This window comes from Corythoichthys intestinalis, chromosome 4 (genome assembly GCF_030265065.1).
Source record: "Corythoichthys intestinalis isolate RoL2023-P3 chromosome 4, ASM3026506v1, whole genome shotgun sequence".
NCBI classification, from domain to species: domain Eukaryota; kingdom Metazoa; phylum Chordata; class Actinopteri; order Syngnathiformes; family Syngnathidae; genus Corythoichthys; species Corythoichthys intestinalis.
The window spans coordinates 39,366,897-39,386,049 of NC_080398.1; the positions used below are offsets into that span (position 1 = coordinate 39,366,897).

General features: G+C 37.6%; 1 protein-coding gene across 2 annotated transcripts; it reads right to left on the minus strand.

Annotated features, from left to right (window-relative positions):
• Positions 1–1,352: 1,352 nt before the first annotated feature.
• LOC130915176 (protein c-ets-1-B-like) lies at positions 1,353–18,337 on the minus strand. Of its 2 annotated transcripts, none has more exons than XM_057835002.1 (7): positions 18,277–18,337; positions 18,114–18,195; positions 9,815–9,883; positions 9,666–9,737; positions 5,763–6,122; positions 5,562–5,680; positions 1,353–2,937 (listed from the first exon to the last, which is right to left on the minus strand). In XM_057835002.1, the coding sequence occupies exons 1-7, from the start codon at positions 18,316–18,318 to the stop codon at positions 2,683–2,685; spliced, it is 999 nt and encodes a 332-aa protein (XP_057690985.1). In that variant the 5' UTR covers positions 18,319–18,337; the 3' UTR covers positions 1,353–2,682. The 2 variants fall into 2 exon arrangements, with proteins under 2 accessions (XP_057690985.1, XP_057690984.1); XM_057835001.1 differs by having other exon boundaries at positions 9,815–9,916.
• Between the last annotated feature and the right edge of the window lie 816 nt (positions 18,338–19,153).

Here is a 19,153-nt window from a genome sequence, read left to right on the forward strand (position 1 = left end):
TTAATTAATTTTTAAGATGTAATTAACTCGATTACAAATTTTAATCGTTTGACACCCCTAAATTTATTTAAATACCCATATTTTAGAAAAATAGGCAGACAAGACTGTTGTGATATATAAAGTGTTTTTTTTTTTTTCAGGTCATTCATTGTCAGATAGAGGCAGCACGGCAAAACGCCACGCTAAAAAATAAGTAACGATATCAAAATGGCTTACCTTTTCGGGGCAGGCAATGGATCACGATTGTCAATCTGTAGGATCCATGGCCCCCAACAATTGTTTACTGCATATGAAGGTGAATGGCTTCACCTTGCTGGCATTAAACTTGTCTTTTGATCCTAATTCTATTAATCCATAGTTAACTTTTTTTCCCCGTCTGAGTTTTTGGCTTCGGGAAACGTATGAAGAGAACATCCTTCATATGTCGACGGTGGTAATGTCTAGAGTAGACCAGGGCGGTATACCGAAAATTTCCCGGTACCGAAATTCTTCACGATGACCGACGTAATTTTGACCATGTCGGTAAATTCGGTAATTTAATAAAACAAGAAAGTATAGTCTTTTTACCCCGCTTTGACTCTGTGTTGTTCAGCTATGTTCATTCCCCTTTAAGAAAGCAGTGCTTACGTATGAAGTCACGTGGTTATCAGGAACTCAAACGAATAGAAGGCTCGGTAGGCTAACGCTAGCGGCAGGAGAGGATGCTTTCAGTGCTTTCTACTGGTAGCCAGGCCACAGGCTAACGCTATCGGCTAACGCTATCAGCTAACGCCACAAATGAACCTGATGTAGTCGGATAGCGGCTCTAACCTTGTCGAAACGGCTGAACTTAATGAGTGGATTGGGCATGGACTGTATCTAGCAATTAGTATGTTGCGTTATTTTGTATCTGTGTGTGTGTGTGATTTCTTTGATATATTTTATGATGGTAAAGCATTCATCATAAATTATATTCCAACAGTGAAGACTATAATATGACCGTTTAATGGCCACAGCTATATTTCTGTATGTGCTTGCTTTACTCTTGTGTCATTACTGCCATAATAAAATCTTAAATGTTTCATTGGTAAAAGAGCAATATACTGTAGCTTTAATGTGTATGTGTCTGTTATGATGGCAGAATAAAGCAAACACATACAGAAAAATAGCTGTGGCCATTAAACTGTCATATTATGTATAGGCTTCACTGTTGGATTATACTTTATGCTGAGTGCTTTACCATCATGAAAGCTTTCAGAGAAATCACACACCAAATAACGCGACATAATGATTGCTACATGAAGTCCGTGCCCAGTCCACTCATTAATTTCAGCCGTTTCGACAAGGTTAGAGCCGCTATCCGACTCTTTCACGTTCATTTGGAGCCGCTGTTAGCCGCTAGCGTTAGCCTGTGGCTTGGCTTCCAGAAGAAAGCACTGAAAGCATCCTCTCCTGAAATCGTGAGAACCAGGGAAGACAGCGAGTGAAAGCCTGTCTGGAACCCGCCAAGAGTTTACTTAATGTCGCGTGAAAGTTTGGCGAAGCTCCCTTAAGCTCGGCTCCATCACGTTTGCTTGTAGCGTTAGCCGCTAGCGTTAGCCTACCGGACTTCTGTTTGTCTGGCTTCCCGAAAACCACGTGACTCCATACGTAAGCGCACTGACTGCTTTCTTAAAGGGGAATGAAAATAGCCGAACAACACAGAGTCAGAGTAAAGCGGGATGAAAAGACTATATTTTCTTGTTTTATTAAATTTTTTTATTACATTTTTACGAATTTACCGACATGGTCAAAATTACGTCGGTCATCATGAAGAATTTCGGTAACGGTAATTTTTCCGTTTACTGCCCTGCTCTAGTCTAGAGTCGTTTCTATAAGCTCCATGGCAGCAGTGTTTACTCTGCAGGTTCTTTTTTGAAAGATTACCGGCAGAAAACGAGCAGTACTAGCATGAGTTGAATGCGAGCGCGCTTCTATGTTGACCCTCTTCTGGTTTACAATGGTGACATCACGCAGCCTTGCGGTCTAAAAATAGCATTCGTGGAGTACGCGATTCATTGCACGCGCTACTAAAATACCGCAATGTCATCTGATTACCTGTCTTTATTTGTAATGCTTTTCCGCCCTCTAGTGGCGCTTAAGGGTAACTCGTTTGTTATGTTCATATTATTTCATCTCGCCGTTTGTGCCTTGAAAATGTAAATATACTGTAGTTATTTTCTTCTTCTGTTTCATATACATGAGTATTGTGTCGTGCATATATTTTGTTTGTTTACACTCATAGTAAAAAGTAGCTCCATTATTGTATTGCTGCGAGCAGGAATTATCTATTACAGTACGTATTATCTTTCGTATGATGAAAACATTTTCGTAATATGAAGCAAAAAAAATCCTTTCGTGAAATCAGTTTTTTTTTGCATTGAAGTATCTCGAGGTACCACTGTAGTCAGATTTGGACTTGTGTTGCAAATTTCCTTATAATATCCATATATTTCTTTTCATTTGTTCTTTTCAGCGTGGCCCTCGTACTTGTCGAATGACTGTTTGTCGCAGCTGCAGTTTCACGTTCCTTTTTGTAGTGCTTCCACTGTCCTGAGCTTGACATGCTGATTTTAACACAATTGTCACTTATTGTGTGCATACATGACAATACTCACGACACCATCGGTCCATAGTACTCAGTTTTGGGTTTTGTTTTGTTTTTTACGCCCATCGCTCGCTGTTGAAGTCGGACGCTGACGACTCGACGCTGGCGACGGGCAAAATGTTCAGACTGCTGAGCACCTCTTGTGCCGTCTTTCCCAGCATGCCTTGCATGTCGCAGACAAAGCGGTAGACGTAGCGCTTGCCGGCCGTTTTGTGGATGATGTTCTTGTGGTAGTAGTAGCGAAGACCTCGGCTCAATTTCTCGTAGTTCATTTTGGGCTTGTTCTTACACTGGCCCCAGCGTTTTGCAACCTGTACATAAACAAAAACAAAAAAAAAAACTTTTTATTTTTCTTAGGAGATTTTTTTTTCAAAAATTCTGTGAAAAAATGAGTTTTTCATGAAGTTACAAACATGTCCAATCCCGTGGACTCCATGTGCCTGAACACTCAACAAAAAACAAAGTAAATTTAGTGTAAAAATGAATTTACATGTGTTGGATTGTAAATATGGAAACCCTTGTTTCTTTTTATGCTTTGGAGAAAAAGAAGAAGAAGAAGGTAGCCATTTCAACAATTTGGCGGAAATTTCAACACTATAGACGCAATGTATAGGCCCTAACAGTGGCAGAACCACAGAGCCCCGAAAAGAGATCCTCGTACTTCAAGACTTGTAGGCTCTAATAAGCCACAATTGTTCTCTTTTACTAAAATATGTTATTAGACACACATAAATTGACTTAAAAATCTATAATATTTAGCACATGTTTTACGCACGCAATGAACCCTGAAGGTGATGACGCGGTTGGGCTGGATTGGGAGAAAGCTGTGCTAGCAAGCAAGTGAAGCTAGTATGGAGACTAGCATGATTTTGTCACATCCTGCTGCTGGTCAGATTGTTTTGTTACAGATATGTGGGATGGGTTCCAAACGTCGTACCTGCAACGAATTCCAGCTCATCAGTAGTGTCTTTAAACCGATCCTAGGCGGCTTGCCGAGATATTGACTCGCTGCCATTTGGCAGTTTGTATATCCCTTCATTGTTAGTGGCATAATTGCCTTGTTTTTTTCTGTTTGCCTGCCTCTCACCGCGGTTTTCCTTCAGGTTTTTTTTTTTTTTTTTTTTTTTATGGATCCCTACCTATTGTCACGGACGCTTTTGTGTCTCCCTTTTCGCAATTGCGTGTTTTTTTTGTGTGTGTGTTCAATAAAGCCTTTTACGCAATCCCTATGTTCTTATTGTCTGCTTGCTGTCTTAAAGAGCATACGACAGGTGCAAAAAAAGTCTTAAATGGCATTATTACGTGAATTAGAATCATATTTTGAGACGATTCGCCTATATACAACAATTTAGCAAAGCGCAGATGACGAGAAATTAGTCTTTTAATCTGCCGGTTAGCCACGCCTACCATTATAGGGCTTTAGCGTCCCCAACAGGTGGATGACGTCAGCGGTAGACTGGGCTCATCGGTTTTACTATTCAGCCCATTGAGGGGGAATTATTCAGAACGAGGAAAACGCAAAATGTCATTGTTTCAGTCTCTCTACTCCAATATTTTTACAGGATATTTTTTTTTTATCCAAGTATTTTTCCCCAATAGCTATATAAATGGTTTGAGAAGGACCAGTCAGCCCGTCGAGGGGCAACTATTCACAACGAGGAAAACGCGACGAAGAGAGCTGCAAAATGTCATTGTTTCTGTCTCTTTACTTCAATATTTTTACAGGAAATTCTTTTTATCCAAGTATTTTCCCCAATTGCTAAATAAATGGCATGGTTATGACAAATAACAGTCTTGTGCTAAATGGAATATGAAATAATAAAAATGCATTTATTTAGGACGACATGGCAAAATTACTCCATAATGGTCAAAACTGTCGACTTCAACTTTACTGTCGCACCTCCCAAACGATATTTTATGACACCTAAATCGGACATATGTCATTTCCCTACCCCGGCTTCGGAGAATGTAAACAAACCAAAAGGCGTGACAGCTAGTCGACATGCTAACCCGAACCGAGTGGTGTTTCAAAGTCTTCGAAGCGGAAAATCACACATAACTAGCCTGGATTATTTGACATGACGACTGGGTTGTCGCTTGTCTTTGCGGATCGGCAAACCGCCCGGCGGAGAGCAATTTACAGTTCGTTCCCCGGAGGAGGGCAGCTGCAGTTGTTGTGCAGCTAACGTGCTGCTAATGTGCATAAGGAGAGCTTTTTACATGCCTATCAATGATCAAACCTAAGTAGTCCTTTATTTAAAGAAAGTTTGTAGTGTTTACTTTGTAATAGCTGTATTAATATTTGACATAATACTAAACAAGATGTTTACTCACTTCCTCGTAAGTCCAATGGTCCCACAGTAGTCGGGCTTGTTTAGCCAATATCCACGGTGAATGGGAACCTTTTAAAACTCCAAAAAGGCGCATACGCCTCTCCCTCATACAGAATGATTTTTCTGCAGCCGTTTGGCTGGCGTGATGCGAAAAATAAACGTATTAATCCGCAAAATCAGCTGAATCCTTCGTCCTCATACACAACAGTATGGCTGTTTAGTGAAGAGGACGCCTTCTACCGTACACGTCACAGCGCCCTCCTCCTCAATGCAAGACCAAAGCCGGAAGTCACTCATTTTCATGGCGCGGGATTAAAAAAACTAAATAAATATAGCGGTCGCTTCCACACACATCCAAGCGGTCCATATCATTCAGGAGCATAAAATACCGCGTGTATTAAGAAATAAACATGCTTTTTCATGTCACATGCACTTAACGCTATATTACAGCTCCCCGCATCATCTTACCTTTCTGTTTGACCCTCCCCTTGCTCAACCATGCCAACTTTATGCCCACAAACCGGGCCCTTTAGAGGCCCTGGCCCGGTCGCAACCCCTAAGTTCCGCCCCTGAGTCTTACTTAGCGCCCCCTTATATCTTACCTCAGTGGGATCGGACATTTTGAATTCCCAGCCGTCCCCCGTCCAGGAGATGAAGGTTCGACAGGCCGAGTCCAGTAGAAGCTCCAGTAGAAACTGCCATAACTGTATCGGACCAGAACCTGACAAAACGAAGGGGAAAATGACGTTTACCCTGACAACCAAAGATTGCCCAGAAACTATCAAAAGTAACGCGTTACCCACCGGGATAGGCTGACATGGCAGTCACGTGACCGTCCCTGTCGTGCCGCTGTGGGTTTTTGCGCTTGGTCACGCGGGGGTAGTAGCGGTCCGTCGGCTGAGGGCCAGCAGGGGCGGGCAGTTGTCCGTCAAAGCCGGGCGTGGAGTATTCGGACCAGAAGGCTCTCCCGTGGCTGTCCGAGTCTGGGTAGAGGTCGGAGGGGCGGCGAGAGAAACTCGACTCGGCCTCGCCGACGAAGGGGCTGCGACCGCCCTCTGTGGCCGGGCTGAATTGCCCGCTTTGGGGCGCCAAACTTTGGTAGTTCTGGGGGGCAACTGGCTCCTGGTAGCCACCCGCTTGGGGCTGCTCCACCATCAGCCCATCTAGCAGTTGAAAACAAAACAAGGCTATAGTAACTAGGGATAGCCCAATCCAGGTTTTTGCACTTGTGATCCGATACCGATATTGTTTTGCACTTCCGATCCAATACCGGTCTATCTGAGCATGTGTTAAAGTTTAAAGTTATTTAGCCTCCTTACTTAGTTGTCAGACTCATGTTGAAAAAGGTTTTAGTACTCTTGATAACAACTAGCCAGCTGAATTAGGTGAGTTTGAATAACACACAACGGTTTTTAACAAGAAACTGACCTGTTTATTCAGTGACAAATACACAACATTATAAATAACAAACAGAAACTGCATAGTCAGTCAGTAAAACGTGCAAATAATATTGTAAACTGTCTTAAAAAGCAAAACACACCAACAACCTCAGTGGAAAATCCAACAAATCCCCCAAGCTTTTATTTAGATGCTTATAATGTTTCGTGCATTGGTTACAAAAATTGTATAAAAAGCCTCTCAGGTTTAAATGAACGACTATTTCAGTATCAAGTTAACATTTTAAAACAGTAAATAAAATACTCAAGTCCCCATTCTGTATCAGCAGCTTTAAACTACATTTAATTCATTTAATTTTGCGAATCAACTGTTACTTGTTAAAATCGCTCCCGTTATTCCATCCCTTCTGTCTACTTTCGACATGTGAAAGTTTTAAAACTGTTTTGAAGATAGATTCAAGTCATGATTTTGCCGATTTAGGAGTATTTTAGATAAAAAGTTAATTAGGTTCGCTTGGAAGGTTCACAACAGCCTACTAGGGAAGTCTCCTGCTTTAAGATGGCGGCTGTTTACTAACGCAACTACTTTTCGATACTTCAATGTTGCTAACGCAGTCGAGTCTTTCATTTTGCATCTAGTTCTATATACATATGACATCTATTATCTACAGTAAAACGACGTTGACGTACTTTGTAGCGGCTGTCAGCAGCAGTCAGGTATTCTTGTGTTTTTTATTCAGCAGCATGAGTTGAGCTAAAGCTATGAGTTGAGCATTGGCATTACCCGGGTCTATGACAAGCATGATGTTTTCTCTCGGGACGCAATGCGGTCCGTTTCTCATTGCATCCCGAAGACCGCGCAGTGTATTAGTTCCGCTTTACTTGACATATTTCAATAATCGGAATTTGGATGTTTGTGAATCGTTCTCGAATCTCCCAAGGCCGAATCGCTCAAGGATGTAATGACGGCTGGGCATGTTGTACCATGGTTCTAAGTGTTGGATGATGTGTCTTTACTCACGAGAGATAATGGCTCGTCATCCAGAATGAATTCTTCGGCAATGACTCTTGTTATTCCCTGGGCTTTGGGACCGTCAAGTGCCAGTTTGTCACGCATAGCAAAAGTTTCTGCCAGTGTTAGTTGTGTCGGACCTTTCTTTTTGTCTTCGGTTTTCTGAACATACTTCTTATATTGTATGTGGTGGTGTTTCGCAAAATGCTTGATTAGGTTGGTTGTATTAAAACTTCTTACAGCTTTACCACCACACTTGACTTTATTGTGCCATATGTTGCACTCTCCCTCTTCGTCTTTGTCGTCCTTAAGGTGAAATGATCCCACACAGCTGACATTTTTACCGATAAAGTCTCTCGGTAAATTGGGAGACGGTTATGTAAATGTAGTGTGTTGAAGGTGTGCCGTAAAATGCGGACCAGATTTTAGGTGAACCGAAGCAAAAACTGGAAAGGATTATGTAAATCGGTGCACTAGAAAACCCGGACCGGACTTAAAAAAAAAAAAAAAAAACTGGATCGGAAGTCTGGATCGGAATTTTTCCGTGTTGGCCGATCCGATACCGATGCGCATTTTTTTGCCCATATCGGCGTCCGATCCGATCCAAATATCGGACATCTCTAATAGTAACCAGAGGCGATTGCTCTAAAACTGCAAGGGAAGCTCAGCTTCACAGTCCTTTAAACAGTGTGGACGCTGCATGTGCGTCTCCAGAGTTGCGAGTACATTGTTCATCTACAACGAGATAAATCATTGGCTAAAGACTGGGTTTATGCCACCCACCCGGACGCTGAGCGTCTCTGGGGGTCAGCTCGCCTGGACGCTACCTTCATGTTCTCTGCATGATAATAGGAAGATCTGTCTGAGGCTGAATCCTATTTGATTGAGAGCGAAATAGGCCAATCAGTGATCTTGTCATATTAACACCCACAGGAGGCATTTTTCAATTTTCACTCTGTTGTTCCTAGTTTGACCGGAGACTTTCATACTAATGCTTACAACTAGGGTATTTCCGATCATGTTTTTTTGCTCCAGATCCGATCCCGATCATTTTAGTTTGAGTATCTGCCGATCCCGATATTTCCCGATCCGATTGCTTTTTTTTTTGCTCCCGATTAAATTCCAATCATTCCCGATAATTTTTCCCGATCATATACATTTTGGCAATGCATTAAGAGGAAAACGAATAAAACTCAGACGAATATATACATTCAACATACAGTACATAAGTACTGTATTTGTTTATTATGACAATAAATCCTCAAGATGGCATTTACGTTATCAACATTCTTTCTGTGAGAGGGATCCACAGATAGAAAGACTTATAATTCTTAAAGGATAAATGTGACTTTGTATATTATGACTAAATATTGCCATCTAGTGTATTTGTTGAGCTTTCAGTAAATGATACTGTAGCCATGCCCAAATGCATGATGGGAAGTGCAACCATGACTGTGCGTAGTGGTACCAATTGATATATCTTCTCTGCGTTGGGAAATAACAAAGGGAGTTAAGAAAAAGATCAATTACTACCTTTCTTCCCCACATTGCTTCCCACGTTAGTTCTAATCATAGGGAGAGGGATTGTAAGGCTTTGGCAAATTAAAAAAAAAGGCTCCAAAGGCTGCCAAAATTCATCCTACTTATTTTACGCTGCCTTTAAGCTCTATATATAGGTAAAACGGCGCCATTACAGATTGAATGCGACAATGTGTGAGTGGATCGTGTTGTGTTAAATATTTTAACGTGATAAATTTTTTTAAAAATTAATTACCGCCGTTTACGGGATTATCAAATGATAACCCTACCTTAAGCCTAAACTAAAGACTGGATGAGTGTAACATATTATGTCTGTAATGTTAAATACAATTAGAAAACGATTTAATTAAAAAATATATATATACATTAAAAAAAGGCATGTCCGATATTTTCAATACTTTGAAAATGACGTGATCGGAGACTCTCTAATATGTAAACATATTTTTTCTATTGTTGGGTAAAATGAATGTCATACTTTTTACTGGTAAAATAATGCTATATGAAATTTGTAAATATTTATATCTATAGGTGTAAATTTGGTCAACTCATTGTAGTATTTTACATTATTCGGAAGAGTCAATGTATTTTTTTAAAAAAAAAAAATTATTGTACAATTGAATCAGTCTATTTTATGTTTTTCCAAAAGCAAATTTCTTTCTTTCCTTTTTTTTTTTTTTTTTTTTTTCTAATCAGTGGTTTGTATGAAATGAACTTTTCCAAATGTAGATTTTGTCATTCTCTTTCAAACTAAAACTCACCTTGTGGATGAGTCCACCAGCTAAACTCCTGGAAGGAGTCCAGGTTGAAGAGGCCCATGTCACTTGCATTCACTGTACACACACACAAAAAAAATGCTTTAATTTATTATGATACTTAAAATATCATCATTTTTTGGGGGGCTGCTGACCTTTTGGCGGCTCGCCATAGCAGCTGTCGAGCAGATACTGCGCAGGCTGCGTGGACGCCTTGCTGCTGTCTAACAGAAAAGACACATCTTCACCAGGGTAGTCTGGAGGTTACACACACACGTGCAGATATTAGAAAAATATGTGCCTTTTACTTTTCAAAAATAAATACAGTACTTTACAAAAATTGCTTTCTGTGTGTGTAAAAAGCAGAATTGAGGATTGTGACATTCGATTTTTAGGAAACTAGGCTGAGCTGATGTACTTCCTAGTTTCGTTCTTCTTGTTTAGCCCAATACACCATCTGGTGGTTGAAAGTTGAATTAAAATCAAAATAAATGAGAGGCAGGACAAAATTGAGTATTAAGATGGGCCTAAAATATCAGCGATATATGTATGCTTACTTGGTTAAAAATATAAATTACACAAACTTAAAATTCATTGGTTGCCATTGACGGCAATAGACGTCAGACTCCGCTACCTTAACCTGATTTATGACGGTTTTTTGGGGTTTTTTTTTTTTCTTCCCACTGGGTTTAGAGCAGTGGTTCTTAACCTTGTTAAGGGTACTGAACCCTACAAGTTTCACATGTGCGTACACCGAACCTTTCGGAATTAAATAATAAGTTTTTTTTTTTTTTTTTTTTTTTTTTTATTCAAAACTGATATAGCTAAGCTATAGAAAGCCAATATCTGAGTGATTTCCCATTCAATTTACTCCAAATTTTAAATATTCTCAGGGTTGAAAGTGGTTAGAATTTCTTGCCAAAACTCCCCGACGTGGAGGTCGCCATGGAGCCAGAAATTTTATTTATTTTTTAATTTTTTGGGTGGGGGTGTGTAAAAAAAAAACAAAAAAAAACTACTGAAACGCAAAGAAAACTCTCTTTGGTCAGTTATTTCTATAACACATACAAAAACTGATTTTCATTCAAAATTTTATTTTTTTTAATGATTTGCAAAATAAAAGTAAACAAAAACAGCTATAACCCCAACCTCCATCTCCTAATTTTTATTTTCCCTCATTTCCTCACATACAAAATGCCAAATCTTAATTTTCCTCACATACAAAATGCCAAATCTTAATTTTAACTACTTAAGAACATAGGATGTATATTAAAATTTAATTTAAACATTTACTATTACTTTTTTTTTTTATATATAATAAAGATATAAGTAACATACATTCAGAAAAATAAGTACAAATGACTTATATTATGCAGAGTGTAATGGAATATATTTTGAAGATTGTGCAAACATTTACTTTTTTAAATTAAAAGGAAATGATGAGTAGCCTAACAAAAATGAACAAATATAAGTCTAATTTGCACATTGACAGCTAAGATGTTCTGAAGTTCCCCATCAGAGCAAATAAAATTAAATATGATAAATAAGCCACCTTAACTCTTTCCTTGCTCTTAAAGATTTGATCCATTTTTTGTTGCATTGCCCTTTTTCTTTTCTTTTTTTTTTTTTTTTTTTTTTTCTGTTCCAGAAAATGTGCACATTTGAACCAATCAGAGGTAACTATCTCTGCTGATCACGTCAGTATGTCATCCAATTGAACGGATAAAGAATCCAGGTGTTTTGCTTTGCTGCGTGCATTCGCACAAGAGCTGAAACGAATACTCGAGCAACTCGAGTAAATCGAGTTTAAAAACTGATCCGAGTAATTTTATTCACCTCGAGTAATCGTTTATTTTGACAGCTCTAAGCATCACGTTTTGCTCGGACTACTTTTAATGCGGGACAATGCGCTGATGTCACGTGCGTAGAGGAAGAAGTAAAAAAAACAAAAACAAGAAAAAACAAACTTACTGCAGTCGACAGCCGCTGCATACCAGCCTGCACGATGCTACGTTGGTAGCAGGTAGCGTCTGATGAGTCTCATAGAGATCACATGTATGTTGAACTAGATGCAAAATGACAGACTCGGCCGCGTCTGGGCAGCGTTAGTAAACAGCCGCCATCTTAAAGCAGTAGAGCGCTAAGCGCTAATAAAGAGCGCTAAGCGCTAATAAATAAGATTAACGTTACTGTCTCTAGCTCACGTAACGTTAGCCCTGCGGAGGGCTAGGCTTCCATTAATTATGACCACTGTCGATGCGTGGCTAACGTGTCTTACATACAGGCTTTAACATAACATAGCGATGTGGAGTGATGAGGGTGTAAAATAAAAACTCAATAATGCTAACTATCAATTTTTGCTCAGTAGTCATTGCTGGATAAAACACCAAGTAGCACTGGTCCCTAATGTGCTCCAATACAGCCTGTATCATACATTTATTTTGAACACTGCAAAAACTCAAAATCCTATCAGGACTTACAGTTTAGACTAACTTAACAGTTTAGACTAACTTAAAACTTAACTACAACTTAAAAAGTTTCTGCTCCCAGTAGATAGAGGGCTAGCAGTTGAAAGAAATGAAATTACCGTAGTTTTCGGACTATAAGCCACTAGTTTTTTTCCCTCATTTTGTATCGTGCGGGTTATTTGTTGATTTATTTGGGTGAACAGGTAACACTTTATTTGACAGCGGCGTCATAATTTTGACATGACACTGTCATGGGCATTAATGAATGCTTATGACAGATGTGATTAAATGTTATCCGGCAAATTTTGTCAGTAACGTCATTTATATTAGCCATAGACTTCATAATGATATTGATGGGTCAAATCCCTCATACACTGCGCCACGCCTTCAAGTAGGAGGCTTGCCTACATCAAGAGGAGTTATTCTCAAACACATGCAAGCAGCGAGCTAACGCTGGATTTAGGTTAAAAAAGGACGAAAGCTGTACCGCATACAGACATTAAGGATTGTCTCAGGAGCGATTTGTTCGAGGATTCAAGGCAATTATATTATTTTTCGTACCATGCATGCATTTTGAAACGTGGGGAAAAAAATCAATGGGAGAAATTAGCCGCTGGCGTCATAGTTCGCAATATTTATGTAAAATAAATGCTAACTGCACGTTTTTTTTTTTTTTGCTTTTAATTAAGAATCTAGACTGTTTTACGTCCAGATCTATAAAGAATTCAGGGATTTAAGCCTTTATTCACAAGAATTTTCAACAGAAAAAGCAGTTTGTTTTCATAAGGCCGCAGCTACAGTGGCTTAAAGACTAGCACGACATTCGACATACTTACGTAAAATATTGTAAATGCTAACTGCCCGGTTCTTTGCTCTTTTAACAAAAAATCGAGACTGTTTTATGTCCATATCGATAAAGAATTCAGAGATTTAAGCATTTATTCACAAGAATTTTCAACGTCAAAAGCTTTTTGTCTGTGTTTCCACTCGGTCATCTTTGACGGAGATAGGCCTCCTATTAATCGGCCCCCCGTCGATATCATTATGAAGTCTATGATCCAGCTCAAATCATTTACATCCATTCAAAAATGAAATAATTTTTTGCATGATACTAAATGACATCTGTCGTAAGTATTCATTAATTAGGACAGCTGTGGTTTATAGTCCGGTGCGGCTTATATCTGAAAAAATGCCATTTTCACGTCAAATTTGGTGGGTGGCTACTTATAGTCAGGTGTGCCTTATAGTCCGAAAATTACAGTAAGCTTGTAAATTGGGGGCAAAACAGTCCAAAACAGTCTAAAACGAAACTTTGACTTGACCATAATTTCCGGACTATAAACCGCTACTTTTTCCCCTCATTTTGAATCCTGCAGCTTATAGTCCAGTGCGGCTTATTTGTTGATTTATTTGGGTTAATTGGTAAAACTTTTTTGGCAGTGGGGTCATAAGACTGCCATAAAACCGTCATAATTATGACATAACATTATCACGTGCATTAATGAATGCTTATGACAGATGTCATTAAGTGTCAGTCGACAAATTATGTCACTAACTCCATCTATGTCCAGCACGGATCTTTTACATCCATTCAAAAGTGAGATAATTATACGGATGAAACAAAATGATGTCTTTCATAAGCATTCATTAATGCTCATGGTAGTCTCATGTCATTATTATGACATTTTTATGGCACCACTGTCAATAAAGTGTTACCAAATTTCATAACTAGCAATTAATGAAACAACTACAACAGTAACTGAAGAAATAATTAGCACAGAACATGAATTTTGATTTTTATTTATATCTGTAGCGCTGCAATGCATGCTAGGAGGCGTGGTGGACGACAACAGTGTTGACAGCAGAGGTTGAATGTCTCCACCAAGAGAACAGTGATGGCCAAATGAAGCTTTGCAGCCAATTGGTTCAAAGATTTATGGTGGTTCATTTGGTCTTATGATAGTCTTATGACTCCGCTGTCAAAAAAGTGTTACCGGTTAATATCTTTTAGTGTAAATATCCCATAATACAGTGATGACAGCTGCAGTTTATAGTCCAGTGCGGCTTACTTATGAACAAATTCCTAAATTGGGACCGGCACTGGGGCGGAACTTATGGGGGTGCTGGAGGTGCGATCGCACCCGGGCCTAAGCCTCTAAGGAGCCCGGTTTGTGTACGTAAAGTGGGCGTAGTTTGGGGAGAGGGTAAAACAAAAAGGTAATATGTTGTGCAGAGCTGTAATATAGAGTTCAAGTGTTAAAAAATCCAGAGGTGGTTACTAACACATTACATGTACTCCATTACATTTACTTGAGTACATTTTTAAGACAAATGTACTTCTTAGAGTAATTTTATCACGCAATACTTTTTACTTTTACTTGAGTAGATTTGTGAAGAAGCATTACTCTTACTCCACTACTTTGAGCTACATTAGAGTCGTTACAAATTTAGTGTTTATTCTACATATTGATTTTATTATTGCCACAGATGCCAACAGTGGCCGTCTCAGTTTCACCAATGAGACGTCGAAACAATAACCACATGACTCCATTATACCAATGAGAGTTAACAATTTTTTTTTCTACACTAGAGGACACGCATGCTCTTTGAACAGGTAATGTTTCATATTGTTCTTCTAGTCTGAATTCGATGATTTTTGAGTCATCATTTTGGTCTAATATGGTCATGTAACAGGGTATAATATAGTATAATAATAATGGTTCATTTCGAAGAAGTTGTGCTGAGAAAAAAACATACTTTGATTTTTTTTTTAATCATACATCTTAAGCAGTTACTCACAATGTTACTCATTACTTGAGTATTCTTTTCAACAAATACTTTATTAGTTGTACTTTAGTAAATTTTTGGATGACTATTTTTACTTTAGTAATATTATTTAGAAGTAACGCTACTTTTACTTGAGTAAAATTTTTGGAGACTCTGAAAATATCTCTGCCAGCCGCTTGGCCAATTAACAATACTTGTGTACAATACAGTACTCGGATAAAGCGAAAACTGTTAAAACTGTAACCATATGCTCGTCATTTAATGTTTTTATTTGGAGCCATTGCTTCTTCTTTAAACTTCTGTAGATGTAAAAATTCATCACAATATATCTTGAGATGGTAAGCAAACTTATACAATTGAGTACAATTTGTACATTGATGATGTTCCTCATACAAAGAAGACCACGCTTTACTTTTTCATCTTTTAGGCAACACGAATGAGCTACAATTTCCAACAGAGGGCAGCAAAGCACCTTTGTTTTGTTAAATGTAAACGTGGTCTGTTCCAAATCCCGCTCACATTTTTCATGAATGCAAAACAATGGAGTGGAATTTAGAGGGGTGCTGGAGCTGCGACTACACTCTGGTGTAGAGGGTAAGTGTAAAGTGGGCATGGTTGGGCGAGGGGAGGGTCAAACAGATAGGTAAGATGATGCATGGAGTTGTAATATAGTGTTTAAGTGTTAAAATATTATATTTATATTATATTATATTTATAAAAATAGTATATTTTTACAACGTGTGCCTTTGACCTTTTTTTTTTTTCTTTAAATAAAATAATTAAAAATGTACTCATTAGCATATCATTTTCATCTTAAAAAAAATAGCTAAGTATATGTTGTGTTAGTTAGCAAAAGTATACAATTGAGTACAATTTTACATTAGAAGATTTTTTTTCCACACCATCAAATAAAAATGTAATGTACTCAATCAGTGGCATATCGTTATTTAGCTGAAATTTATCTTACGGTGTGTTGTGTGTGGTAGTTGTTGTTTTTTTTAATCAAATAATGAAAAAATGCACTCATTAGCATATCGCTTTTAGCTAAGAATTAGCTAAGTATGTGTTGTGTTAGTTAGCAAAACTGTATAATTATGTACAACTTCTGTGTTTGACCTCTTTTTAATCAGAGTTAATTATAAATGCCCTCATTAGCATTAGCGTTTTTAGTTAAAAATTAGCTAAGTATGTGTTGTGTTAGTTAGCGAAAGTATACATTTGAGTACGTCTACATTTGAAGACCCCCCCCACCACCACCACCACCAATTAAAAATGTACTCAGTCATTGGCATATCGTTATTTAGCTCAAATTTAGCATAGTGTTTGTTGTGGTTGTTGTTGTTTTTTTAATCAAATAATTAAAAATGTACTCATTGGCATATCATTTTTAGATAAGCATTAGCTAAGTATGTGTATTGGTAGTTAGCAAAACTATAATTTTGTACTACTCGTGCATTTGACCTTTTTTTAACCTAATAATGGAAAATGAACTCATTACCATATCTTTTTTTTTTTGCTATAAATTTGCTAAGTATGTGTTGTGGTGGTTAGCAAAACTATAATTTTGTACACTTCGTGCGTTTAACCTTTTTTTCAACCAAATAATGAAAAATTAACACATTAGCATATCATTTTTTAGCTAAAAATTTTGCTAAGTGTGTGTTGTGGTAGTTAGCAAAACTATAATTTTGTACAACTTGTGTGTTTTACCTTTTTTAATCAAATAATGATAAAAGAACTCATTAGCATATAATTTTAGCAAAAAATTCGCTAAGAATGTTTTATGTTAGTTAGCAAAACTGTAATTTTGTACAACTTGTGCATTTGACCTGTATTTTTAACCAAATAATAAAAAAAGCACTCATTAGCATATAATTTTCAGCTAAAAATTAGCTAAGTATGTGTTGTGTTAGTTAGCAAAAGTATGCAATTGAGTACAACTTGTACATTTGAAGATTTTTCCCCACATCAATTAAAATGTACTCAGTCATTGGCATATCATTATTTAGCAGAAATTTAGCTTAGTGTGTGTTGTGGTCGTTTTTTTTGTTTTTTTTTTTTTTGTTTCTCAATTAAATAATGAAAAGTGCACTTGTTAGCATATCATTTTTAGCTAAGAATTAGCTAAGTATGTGTTGTGGTAGTTAGCAAAACTATAATTTTGTACAACTTGTGCGTTTGACCTTTTTTTTTTTAATCAAATAATGAACAATGCACTCATTAGCATATAATTTTCAGCTAAAAAATTAGCTAAGTTTGTGTTGTGTTAGTTAGCAAAAGTATAAAATTGAGTACAACTAGTGCATTTGAAGTTTCTTTTCTCCATCAATTAAAAATATACTCAATCATTGGCATATCGTTATTTAGCTGAAATTTAACTTAGTGTGTGTTGTGGTAGTTTTTTTTTTTTAACTCAAATAATTAAAAATGCACTCATTAGCATATCATTTTTAGCTAAGAGCTAGCTTAGTATGTAGTAAGTACTATTTCTATACAGTTTCGTACAACTTGTTCATTAGACAGGTTCTTTTTTTTTTTAATCAAATAGTGAAAAAAGCATTCAATAGCATATCATTTTAAGCTAGCATTTAGCCGAGTATGTGTTGTTAGCAAAAGTATACAATTGAGTACGACTTATTAACTTATTAAAAATGTACTCAATCATTGGCATATCCTTTTTCAGCTGTGATTTTGCCCAGTATGTGCTGTGGTAGTTAGAAAAACTGTCTAATTCCTACAATTTGTACGTCTGACGATGTTTACCGTCCAATCAGCGTAGACGGCACTTTTTTTTTAGCTGAATGGATGGAGGAAACAAAGGAGGAAGAGTGTGGAGGAAACACCAGTGGAGGGAGTGTGACAGCGTAGTGATGGAGGGACGAAGCAGGGAGGGGGCTACACTCTAAATCTGTTGGAGAAGGAAGTCTGGAGGAAAGGATTAGCGAGGGGAGGGTATCTTTAACTTGACCACCCTGATTCAAACACACACAAACATTCATGTCAAGGCCTCCATGCAAAAAGCTCTGACAGATGTGATGATGACGATGAAACTATTTCCTGCGTCTTTCAAGGCTGACAGGAAGTCGGCTACGTAGACGTTCACTCCAGTTTAATTGGAACTTTTAGCTCTTAAGCACTTAAAATGAATTGGACGTCTATCACCGTCAATGGAAGCTATGAGTTAAAATGAAAAACTCACCAAAAGATGCAAAGTCAAAACCTGCCGGAACCTCCTGGGTCCTAAAGTCCTCCGAGTAGAAGCCACCTTGGCAGACTTCCATCTGTAAAGATGATGATTATTATTAATATTTTTTTATTTCTTAACTCTAAAAGATTGTTCATGCTGTTTAATGACGTCATACCTTAATTTTGGGTTCAGGCTTGATGGCGGTGTCCCAGTACATGTTTGTTAGGTTCCAGCTGTGAAGTGAAAAAGGCAAGTGAAGGCTCCACCGTTATAAGAGCAAACCGGACGGGGTGGGTGGGGCCGGCCGAGTCGTGACCAGCACATGTAGTGACGTCACAGCCCCCCACCTAAAGCACCCAAACTTTCATTCATGGACATTTTTATCATGAAGAGCCAGGAAAAGATTCATTTTTGAATAGAACACAGTCTTTAAATAAACATTTTTGTTTTAAATGACATGTATAAACCTCTTAAAACTTTTAATAATTAAATAAGATAAAGCATTTTTAGGTTTATCATCTAATATGTTCTCTTCAAATTAAAAGTTAAATAAATGCATACAAAAAAATCAAAAAAATATATATGGCGGAAAACAGACAAGACTGAAAAAGCAGTTTCTGCTGTTGCACTCCTTTTTTAAAAAAAATTGCAGTATTTTAAGCCAAAACAACTGTTGTGTTTAATAGAACAATATGTCTATATGCTGTCATAGCAGATTCATGGCGCACGAAGCCCCCGAACTATTTTTAATTTGTCTGTTTTACCCTGAAAACCCCCGTTTACAGACGTCGCGCAACTGTTTTTGTTTCAACTTAGCCAGAAAAAGAAGGTAAGTAATTATATTTATTATTCAAATTGTCATTTTTAGCTAAAAAAAAAAAACGACTTTAAAAAATTATTCACTCGCATATTTTAAACTTTTAAACAAATTACGTCACAATGAAAAATTTGGCGTCTGTAAAAAAAGTCACGGATATCTACCTCATAACTATCGCTTAATTGTATTTTTTTTTTGTCACTGTCGCATTTTCCCTGATATGTTAGATGATTAA